This window comes from Cupressus sempervirens, chromosome 7 (genome assembly GCF_028749045.1).
Source record: "Cupressus sempervirens isolate cs-2001-9-10 chromosome 7, ASM2874904v1, whole genome shotgun sequence".
Classification (NCBI taxonomy): domain Eukaryota; kingdom Viridiplantae; phylum Streptophyta; class Pinopsida; order Cupressales; family Cupressaceae; genus Cupressus; species Cupressus sempervirens.
Window position 1 is genome coordinate 700,803,926 of NC_143124.1, and position 12,205 is coordinate 700,816,130.

At 34.7% G+C, this 12,205-nt stretch overlaps 1 protein-coding gene across 1 annotated transcript; it reads right to left on the reverse strand.

The window, feature by feature from the left end:
- Positions 1–7,068: 7,068 nt before the first annotated feature.
- Positions 7,069–11,840, reverse strand: LOC149549143 (WUSCHEL-related homeobox 11-like). Its single transcript, XM_089794268.1, has 7 exons — positions 11,690–11,840; positions 11,541–11,591; positions 8,634–8,913; positions 7,987–8,330; positions 7,670–7,876; positions 7,366–7,441; positions 7,069–7,285 (listed from the first exon to the last, which is right to left on the reverse strand). Exons 1-7 carry the CDS (start codon positions 11,838–11,840, stop codon positions 7,069–7,071), a joined length of 1,326 nt encoding a protein of 441 aa, XP_089650394.1.
- Positions 11,841–12,205: the final 365 nt, after the last annotated feature.

A 12,205-nucleotide genomic window follows, 5' to 3' on the forward strand; every position in this document is an offset into this window, starting at 1 on the left:
AAAATGAGAAAAGACATGGCAAAGAAGTTATCTTTCAATAGTAATATGAGTAGTGAGACCATAGACTCAGAGGGAGCTACAGGGGGTGCTTACACTCTTCAAAAAAAACTCTTATCATATCTCCACAGTTCTTAATGAAGGCAATGCTCTCCTTTGCAATGTTTTTCATATCCATAGTAGAGACATTTAGTTTCTCTTAAATGTGTATACTCCCAACTCCAATAGGGAAAGAAAGGTTTCTTGGGAAAAGATTTACGATGCCATTCAAAGTAGTAACTTTAGTAAAGGTATTGTTATGGGGGATTTCAATACCCCTCTCTCAAATGATGAAAAATTAGGGAGTTGTCCCTGGATTAGGACAACAAACTGGATCTTTCAAATTTTATCAATAAACTGGCTTTTATGGATGTTGATCTCTTAGGGGGGCGATTCACTTGGTCAAATAGGCACTCTGCAAGGGATTGCATCTAGGTCCATCTTGATAGAGCCATCATATCTCCAGAATACATGCAAACTTACATATAGAGACTCTCCCCTCTCCCCAGAGTTGGATCGGATCACTCATCTATCTCACTCTCATTTATCCCTCTAATGGCTAAATGGAACTTCCCTTTCTACTTTGAGAGGATGTGGAATTCCCACCTAGATTTTTATACTAATATTTCCTCCTGGTGGAACATTGAGGAAGAAGGTACAACTATGTTCAAGATTGCTCAAAAATTGAAAAATGTGAAAAGAAATATCAAATCTTGGAATAAGACAAACTTTGGTCATATCTTTCAGGACAAGGAGGAGAAGATAGACCAACTCCAAAAAGTTTAAGAGATGATATAGAAAGAAAGGTATAATGATCAGAATAGAATCAAAGAAAGGTCAATCCTTACAGAACTCCATAATATCATAAGTAGGGAAGAATATTTTTGGAAACAAAGGTCCAGAATTAACTAACTTAAAGAGTGGGATCAGAACACCAAGTTCTTCCATCTATCTACCTTAAAGCACTAAGCTAATAACAAGATTGCGGGTATAAAGAAGGGTCAGGCCTTTTTGACAAATGATAGTGAGATCATAGATGAGGTAGTGAATTTCTTTTCTTCTCTTATTTCTAGGGACTCTCTGCTATAGAAGAAGAAGGACCAGGAGGAAATTTTGGCTTCAATCCCCAACCTGTTACAAGACCATCATAATTCCATGTTAAGAGAAATTCCTTCTATGCATGAAATTAATCAAGCCCTATTTTCACTCCCAGCTGATAAAGCTCCAAGGCTAGATGGCTTCTCGACTTTCTTTTTTCAGATATACTAGGAAGTGGTCAAAGGGCATGTGGTGAAGGTGGTGCAAGAATTTTTTGGGGCTAGGAATCTATTGAAGGAACTCAATGCTACCTTCATGGTGCTTATTCTGAAAACCTAGGGGGTTGATTCGATGGATAAGTTTAGACTCATTAGTCTTTGCAATTCTTTCTATAAAATCATTTTGAAAGTGCTAACCATCAAGATTCTCAATGTGCTTCCTTTGATTATCTCCCCATAGCAAATGGGCTTTTTCCTAGGAAGACAGATCCTACACTTAATAATGATGGTTCATGAGGTGATCTATTCCTTAGAGGTAGGGAAAAGGGAGGGCTTCCTCTTCAAGTTGGACCTCTCCAAATCCTATGATGGGGTGGATTGAGACTTCATTAATGTTGTTCTCCTGGCATTTGGATTTGATGCTCAAGTATGCAAACTTATTCTTCAACTAGTCTCCACCCCTTCTCTGGCTATTATAGTTAATGGTGCTCCCTCCAATTTCTTCTTCCCATTGAGAGGGCTTAGACAGGGTGATCCTTTGTTCCCTATTCTATTCATTATTATGGCAGAGTGTATTGGGAGGCTAATTCAAAGGAAAAGAAAAGAAAGGACCCTGCATGGTATTAAGCCCTCCTCTGGTAAGGTTTCTTTCACCCATTAACAATTTGTGGATGACACAATTCTAGTTGGGGAAGCTATAGTTCAAGATGCTAAAGTGTTAAAGAACCTACTAGACACCTACATGAGGGGTATTGGCTAGCTAATCTATTAGGAGAAAAGTTTGGTTTTCTTTGTTAATACCCTAAATGATCAACAAAGAAATATTGCTCATATTCTTGGATGTGGAATGGGATCTCTCCCATCTAGTTATCTTGGAATGCCCCTAGGGTTTCAAAGCCTCTGGAATCTTTCTAGAAAGGAATTATTGATAGATTCAATAAGAAGTTGGTGGGTTGGAAAGGAGTCACCCTTAGTTAGGCAGGAAAATGTACCTTGGTAAAATCTACTCTCCAAAACCTCCCAACTTATTCTCTAAGCCTATTTGGGATTTTGATTAAATACGCTAACATAATGGAGAAAATCCAGAGGGATTTTTTGTGGACAAGATTAGAAGAAAAAAAAAGATATCATTTGGTGGCCTAGGATAATGTCTACCTTCCAAAATGCTATGGTGGTCTAGGTATAAGGAAAATTAGACAACTCAATAATGCTCTATTAGCAAAGTAGATATGGCACATTTTTTAGAGCACTGGAGAGTGGAGGGATATCATAGTGGAGAAGTACTTGAGAAGGCCTACCCTTAGCTTTCTGCTCAGTGAAGCTAATATTCTACAAGGATCCTTTATTTGGAATGAGATTCTCAAGGCAAGATCTTTGGCCAAATCAAAGGTAAGGTGGAAAGTGGGGAATGGTGAAAGCATCCTTTTCTAGTAGGATAATTGGTTAATTCAAGGGCCTCTCATAGATTGCCTTAATTATGAGAGATGGGTTGACTCATGTATAAGAAGATTTGGATTGAAAATTAGTGACTATAGGACAGACTAAGGGTGGAAAGATCTATCCTTAGTATCACAGGACCTCAAATGTCTAACGATTATACTAAATGCTATGATTTTAAATAACAAGAAGGATGAACTTACATCGGGGGACAATACCAACAGGTTATATTCAGATGCTTCTAGCTATTTCTCACTTTGGAATAGGATGGATAAACCAATTTGGGCTAAGGCTTGGATGACTGGTCTCACCCCTAAAATCACCATCTTCTTTTGGTTGATGTTACAAGATAAAATTCTTATCCTAGACAACTTGGCTAAGAGAGGTCAGTATATTCCTAATAGATCTACAGTCTTTGTAAGCATGATCTGGAGATGGTTAACCACATTTTTTTCATTGTCCCTTTTCCCCGAAGGTTTTGAAACTTATGACCAAGAGCTATGGGGTTAGCTGGTGTAAACTAGCCAACATCTAGGATTTCTTTAGTCAATGGGTTTGTTTGCATAAAGGCTTGTAGGCACAGACAATCTTCTCTTGGACTATTCCATATTTCTACTGGGGAATATGGAAAGAGAGAAATAATCAAATCTTCAAAGAAAGGGAAGCTCCTACCTTAGTTCTTGTAGATAAAATAGATAGTACAGTGAAAGAAAACTATGCTATTAGAAAAGGACGAAATATTGAAGAAGGAGAAAAAAGTATGGAAAGGAAAAAGGACAAGGAGGTGAAAAGATAGGAGGCAAAGTAGTTTTTTCCCCCAGAAGAATGGCATAAATCCAACTTCAATGGTGTAGTCAAAGGGAACCCAAGCTCAACTAGTTTTGCGGGAATAATCATAAATTGTCATGGGGTTGAAGTAGCAGTCTTTTCCTATCATCTAGGGACTTAGAAAAATCATTATGTGGAGGCCAATGCGACTCTTCAAGCTATCAAGTTGGCTCTTGCTATTTGAATTGAAAACCTTTGGTTGGAGGGAGACTCTTTAAATATAATCAATTGTTTGAAAGGATGCTCTTATCCTTCTTGGACCATTGCTAATGTGGTGGAGGAGATCCAATCGGATTTTGCAAAATTCAAAAGGATCTATGTCAACCACATAAATAGAGAGGAAAATTATGTTGTGGACTAGTTTTCTAATGAGGCAGTGATAAAAAATACAACGATAATGTGGCATAGTGGAGACAACTTTTTGGTGGCCGTGAAACATATTTTAATGTTGGAAAGAATCCAAGGGAGTATGAAGGTAACCTTGAGTTAATAATGGAAAGATATGTAAGATGACATGGAAGACAAGGTTTTAATGAGATTGATGGGAAGGTAATGAGATACCATCATTTCATGTACTTCTGGCACATTTTATGGGTACCATTTGAATCATCCATTAATAATGATATAGGCGAAAAAGATTTTGTGAATCAAATAGTTTCGAAAGTAGAAGATTGTGAAGGGCTAAAGAACTGGTGTAGGGTTTTCACACAAGAGAGCAAGATGGTTGGTGAGAGGAGTAGGAAGGAGCCGGCCAAGGAGGCCAAAAAATGGAGAAAGAGAAAAAAGGTCTAGAATAGATTGGAGAAGGGTGGAATAGTGAGGTACATTGAAAATCTCCATGTTTCTAACAAGGAGATTATTAAGCTCATGGTGAACACCTAGAAGGATGGTCATGTTAAAATCGACGAGGTTTCATAGTAAGTGAATGTGGAAATGATTGCTTTTGGAGATTCCTTAGGAGGGGATCAATTTTTTAGGGACAAGAAAATGTCAACAAATGCAGTAAAAGATTTCTTGAAGGATGAGGAAGAGAGGAAGAAGTTAGTGAAGGTAGAGACTTATTACTAAATTGATTCAATAAAAAAGCTATGGAGGTATGTCTTAAGGGCTATCATTGAATTCATTTCCTTGGATACTAGATTCGATAGAGTTAGAAAACACCACTTTGTTCTGCTAAACCACTTTAGACGTGGTGTTAAAATTTCTTTTCCTTTCTATCTGTTTACTTCTTTGAGCAAGAACATTGAGGGTTTCAAGAAGAAACCCAATGCAAACCCAACTCTTCATGAGGGTTTTCTCCTCTTGGTTTATGAATATCTTAAGACCCAGACCAAGGGAAAATCCTTAGGCCACTTTAGGGGTGCTTCAGAGGATTCTGGGAGCTCAAATTATTCTAACTCCAAGGAAAACCAAAGCCCAGAGGAAGAGGATAATACTCCTCATCAAGTAAGAAGCCAAAGGGGGGTGAAAAAATTTCTCCCTCCACTAGTAAAGTTCCAAGCAAGAAGAGTCCCAAAGGAATAACACCCAAGCTTGAGAAATAGAGGGAGGAGGAGTATAATGAGGATAAGGAGGAAATGGAGTCCGAGGATGAGAAGAACAGAGAGGAAGTCACTATTCTTCCTGGAAATCCCAAGAAGAGGAAGGTTGAGGAGGATTTTCCTTTGGAAAGGACAAGTGATGAGATGCCTGACAATCTTGGCCCCCCCCCTTCCCTCTCTTCTCACCAAGGGAAGAAAAAGGAGATCTTGGTGGAAGATAGTGGAGAGGAGGTAATGAAAGAAAGGAGGAGGTTGTGGAGAAACTTCAACACTAGAACTACGAAGATGGGGATTCTCAAGGAGACCTTGAATCCCTAAGTTCTCGAAGATAAGGAGGGAAAAGTGCATTTTGAGGAACTCATTGTCTTGGATTTGGATGCAATCTCTGATAATGCAAGGGAAATAGGGCTCAACCGACTCAATAACACCAAAAATAGCATGATAGATAACTTCTGCTCAATTAAGTGGCTTTTCCATGAGATGGAAGAACTTAAGGAGAAAAAGGGCTAGGAGGAAGGCCAAAGGAAGTGTAGTGACTAGGGTCTAGTAGCAGACCAAGAGGATCATCTTTCTAAGGTTGAGAAAAGGGTACAAAGGAAGGAGATATTGAACCAAAATCTTGCCAATCATGTGATCGCCACTTTGGACATTCTCAATGAGAACATCAATAGCCTAGGAAAACCGCTAAAAAATGTGGGCATTGGTGGGGAAAAGGATGAAAGGGCCAATGAGGAATCCAAGCAGACTAAGGGGGAAATGAATGAGACCAAGGGTCTGGTGGAACATTCTAATGATTTGAACCAGGAGCATGCAACCGAGGAGATCCAGAGTGCTTATGAAGCAGCTGAAGCAATGCAGGATCTTGATGAGAAGATTGAGTAGTAAGGGTTTTATTTCCTATCATGTCCTGTCCTTTTGTTGTTTGGTCTGTTTAGCTTTTCCTTTTTGGCTATTGGCCTGTCCTTTGTTATGGCTTTATGTAGGCAGAATTACTAGGTTAGGGCTTTATTTAATATTATGTGGCCAGCTTATTTGTAAAAACTTTTGGGTTTTAAGATCCCTGTAAAACTTTTTTTTGTTAATCAAAAACTTAGTAGGGTATTTTAGAGTGTAAAGTTTATCTCAACCACTTCTAAGATAAAATCACACTTGGTTTCTAGTTCTATCCTAATCTTGACATTAAATATCCAGCTCACATTTTATGTTAGATAATATTTTGTCTTATCACATTTAGTACAATGAGTCATTATTCTTATTATGTAGTGATTGTAAGAAAACTGTAATAACATGTGGTTTTTCCTAGAATGAACAAATTAAGGATACAAAATTAGAATAAGATTAGAAGGAGAAAATGTAGGAAAAATTTGTATATTGTATTCATTGAATTTCACCACTGCAAATGAATATGGATCAAATCTATTAACCACAAAGTAGCTGGCCTATTAAGGCTGGTGGATAAAACCTTTTTTTGTATAATAGAAAGTCATTATGTAGAATATGTATTTTATATAGAAAAATCATTTAGACTAGCAAGACCGTGCTCCATTAATATTTCTTTCTTTTAATTAGTCAAAGAGCATAGCATCAAAGAAGTTATTTGAGGTATGATTAAAATTCCAATGAGTTAATAAATAGATTTATTTGTAAAACATAAAATATTTTTAAAAATGACAAAAAAATCAATTACTATTTTATCAAGAAAATAAATTAAATTAGAGATATACAAATTTATTGTTCTTTTAATTAAAATGAACTTCCATATATCTAACAGTTCTTAGATATAACAAGTTATATATATACTTTCAAAATCATTAATCTATTTGCAAATATACTCTGAAACATAATATGCACGGGTTTTTTAAATCAATATATTTGTGAGAATGAAAATTCAGGTCGTTCACAACAATTTCTAAAGCAATTTAAAAATTGGCTTTGAAATAATGAACAAAGTATAGTCTTTTGTCCTGGGATTATAAAAGGTCAGCGTTGAAGTTTGCTTCTTTTATTAATTTGAAATAGCTTCTCAACTTATTTAAAAACACGGTGTAATTGTCTTTGTCTGAACATCTCCCATAGATTTCAATTATACGAAGTCGAACTACACTTGTTTTGACTCCACAGTAATAAGATCTGGATTTTTCTGGAAGTACCAGAAAAGAGTGGAAAAAATAGGTTAAAGCAGAATAACTGTTTAGAACAGTTGAAAAGTTGCATCAAAATGTCGAAGTGAGAATCCCATCATTCACATATGTGTTATTGAAGAAGACCAATATTTTCTGATGGTTGAGAAAGCTTCAAAATGGTCCCCAGATTGCTTTACATCTGACACGGCTTCAAAGAGATCTACACTTCGACAAAATTCAATTGATTGTGCTTCTGCTTATATGTCATCTACATATCAATAAATGGTATGTTAGTTTCAATTATTCATATATAACCAGTCAGCTTAAACCAAAGTAAAAATACAATTTTAATTCAGAAATATGTTGATAATATCTTATGTTTACAAGATAAATTGGTCCACCACATTAAGAAAGACCAAAAAAAACATTAGTAAATGTAGATATATACCTAGGACATAGTAGGATCCCCCATCATGCAACCCATGCAAAGTGAATCCCCGATCATCTGCGGGAATACGCTGACGATTGATATCCACCAGAAATTTATTTGAACCAAAGGCAGCCCTAACATTAATGGGTCCCCTCGGCGCTCTATATTTGTTTCCATCAACAGTGACAATCATCAAATCATCACTATGAGAACCCAATCTTGGACCTGCAAATACCCAATTGTAAACACATTAAAAATAAATCCAAATTTGCAGTAGAGAAGATCCAATTTCTGTTAGGTTTGTGATATGAACATAAGAATGCATTAATACTTACCTGGATGAGTGATAGTTGGGGCTGAAGGCATGACAGCTTCTTGGTTCTGATAATAACTTGATTGGTATGAGATGTTTTCAGGGGCCAGAAACAAAGAAGAAGAAGAATCTTCAGGAAAAGCTGGTATTGCAGGGTTGTAGTTATATGGGTATGTTGTAACTCCTCCCAACATTGCATGTTGTTGCAGATTTACGAATGGTTTAGTGAAAACTTGTTGAGTTTGCTGCATTTGCTGATTGGCAAATGATGGAACTGAAGGTGGCATTGTTGGAAATGAAGAAACAGGAGGTGAAAGTGTGGAAAAACTAGGGTTTTCCATGGTTTGAATCGGGTTGGGTGTACTCATAACAATGGGATTGGGTACAATGGCTTGAATCGGGTCGGGTCTATTGGTACAAATGGGATTGGGTACCATGGTCTGAATCGTATTGGGTACAATGGCTTGAATGGGATTGGGTACGATGGTTTGAATCGTATTAGGTACAATGGTATGAATGGAATTGGATGTACTTCGGATTTGATTGGGATTGGGTGCACTGGTTATATGATTGACTGGTGGATTGGGTGTGGTTGCCTCAATGGGATCCGGTAATATAGTTTGCTTGGCTGAAGTTGCTTGAACCGGATTGATTTTGGGTGGTAAATTAGTTGGAATTGATGACGAGGCTCTATCTGCCTTTTCTTTAGCAGCATCCATGCGCCGCTGCCTCTTCCTTTTTCTGGACTTCCTGTTCTGAAACCAGTAGAAAACATTAGCGTCACCTACTTCTCCAATATTCCGCAGCCGAATTGCGATCCTTCGTATTTCTTCCCTGTTGGGATTCTCTATCCCAGAATTGAATACAGATTCTAAAATATCAATTTGTTCTCTTAGCGGATTCCATCTGGCTTTCGTCTGCGTCTTCCTCTGCTCCATCTGCTTTGATTCTGGGGGGACAGAAAGGCAGAGATCAGATCCATTGAAAAACTTAAAGGAACTCAGTCTAACTGCAGCAAACTATTCCCCTTTAGATAAGTCTACAAAGTGTATACGATATTGTTTTGATAGTGCTGAAACAAAATCTACATCATTAAGATAAACTTCATAGATAAATGTACTTTAAATTTGGATAATTCAACCTAAGATTTAAATAGTTAAATACTTATATTAATTTTTTTAAAGATTTATTAATAAAATATAAGAAATATCAAAAGTTAAAAATTAAATATTATTTTTTAATACTTATAAGATCTATGAAAATGAAATATTATTACCTCATCTTTATCTAAAATCTATGAATAGTCATCCTACCTTGCCAATTTCTTAATCCAATTCTATGAAGAATATTCTTTGTTAACATATTTTACCATACTACATAAGCTATCAACAAAATTTTATCCTATTATTTTTTAATACTTATAAGATTTATGAAAATTAAATATTATTACATCGTCTTTATCTAAAATCTATGAATAGTCATCCTACCTTGCCAATTTCTTAATCAAATTCTATGAAGAATATTCTTTGTTAACATATTTTACCATACTACATAAGCTATCAACAAAATTTTATCCTATCAAAATATTGAATATACATTCTACTTACCAAATACATGACACTATCAAATACTAATTAACAGTTTTCCTTAACTATATGACTTTTTTCATCTTCATTAATACTCTAGATTATACTACATAATCCCTCATTAAAATCCCAAATAAATCTTTTTTTTATTGATACATATTTATCTATGACTACTAAACCGTCACCAATTTTTTATTATTACATATACAAAAAGAGAAAGTCATTCTAATTATGTAACTAATGGTAATTAACATAATATTCTATAATAATTAAATTTCACACTCAATTCTATACAATGAATAATTGTCTGAGTGATCCTAAATAAATATTTTTTTATTGATACATATTTATCTATGACTACTAAAACCTCACAAAATTTTTATTATTACATATACAAAAAGAGAAAGTCATTCTAATTATGTAACTAATGGTAATTAACATAATATTCTATAATAATTAAATTCCACACTCAATTCTATGCAATGAATAATTGTCTGAGTGTGCCAAATTCTAAATCTAATAATGTGAGAATTTTTCATCATGAATGTTTCCAACTAGACACTCCAAGCTACTATCTGATTAATAAATCTAGGTTTTAGAATACAAATATATTAAATAGATTCTTAAAATTGAGAGATCTAATTAAGTAAATTAGTAGAAACTCAATGATTTTAAGTCAACATAAAACAAAGAAATATAATCTCAACCTTACAAATAATTATTACTAATTCTATATAAATGAATCAAGAAAATCCAATTTCAACTAATCCTAGATTCACAAATAACTATTACTAATTCAATGTAAATGATTCAAATAATACCAAATTTCAATCATCTCAACTCTACAAATAACAGTTGTCAACTCTATGCGAATGAATCAATAGAACTTTTTACTGAACTTATTCAAGCACATACACATTCTCGAACCTTTATTCTAAATAGTGATTTTTGGCACCAAGCATCCTCCTTCTATATCTGGTAAAAGAATTTTGAATCAAAGCTATGAACAAGTGAAACCATGATGGAGACCTCATCCCTTTATTTTAAAGGAGATGTCCTAAACTATAATCATTGGATAAACAAATGATCTAGCAATCGAATAAATATATAAACAAACATTTTACTAAAAAATCAATAGATTCGACTAACATATAAAAAAAAATTTTAAAATACAATCATAGTTCTATTATCCACTAAATTTAACTACTATTCTATCAAATACAGATTTTAAGAAAACATAGATCTGAAAATCTAACAAATCCAATTTCAGCAAATCTCAAATCTACAAATGACTGTTATGAACTCAATGTCAATGATTTCAAACTCAACATACAACAAAGAAAATAAATCTCAACCCTACAGCTATTTCATAGAGATGAATCTAACAAATCCAATTTCAACAAATCTCAAACCTACAAATAACTGTTATGAACTCCATGCTCTATTACAGATATAGATAACACACCAGAAAGTCTGAATCTAATAATTAAATCTTAAATCTTTATTGACTTACGAGATGCACATTCTCAAATTTTGAATCTAATAATTAAATCTTTAAGTATATGACAGACGATTTTTTGCACCACCCATTGTTATGCGTCACTAGATGAAACAATTTGGATCTAGAGTTATAAACCAGAAGCCACAATAAGAGACCTCATGACAATATTTTAAATGAGATCTCCAAAATCATGAGCATGACCACCCAACAAAAATTTGAGTCAAATGCTCTTACATCTAATCAATTCATAGAAGAATCACAATTCTGTAATGCACTAAACATGACTACCTAATCTATAGAGTACTTATTCTAAGAACACATAGATCTGACTATCTAATAAATAACATAATGATTTGCTGAAAACTTAAAGATTTCAATCGGAAAATACCACAAGGAACAACAATCTCAACCCTACAAATAACTCCTAATTTTGTATAAAATCTAACAGACCCAATTTCAGCAAATACCAATTCTACAAATAACTATTACTAATTCCATGTAAATAATTCTGATAAGACAAAAAATCAGCAATCTCAAACTCTGCAAATAACCATTACCAATTCCATTAGAATGAATCAACTGAGATTTGGGTGCCAATCCAAAAATAAGGACAATAAAGCAAAAGCGTAGATGCCAACCTTGGGTGAGGGCTGGATTGTCGTGTTGCAGTTTGAACATATCAGTCCAAATCCTCTTCGAAGCCATTATCTCCCAGAAAATATACTCAAACTTCCTCGATGCTTTTCCTTCTGACTCCCAACTCCTTCGACAACGAATGAGCACAGGCATGACTGGTTGCTCCCTAAGCCAAATTTATAGCGAGAGAGCAAAGGCAAATCTGGTTTTAGTTGCACCAGTACTTGTGAAAAATTCCAACCGGCTTCGGGAGGATAAGTTTGACCGCATAAAATTTTAGAGCCCACTTAACAAATTTGATCTCTTAGCCATCGTAAATGCATCCAATCTCCTCGAAATTAAGAGTTTTATTGGTAATTTTTCACAAAAATCTACTCAAGTAAAAAGATGGTCAATTTTGATAAAGTTTAAGATCAAGATTTCAATTTATTAGTTTTGGGTAAATTTTGAGTAAACAAATTCTAAAATAGTCATTATTTCTATTATTTTTAGGTTGGAATTTTGGAGGTTTTTACATT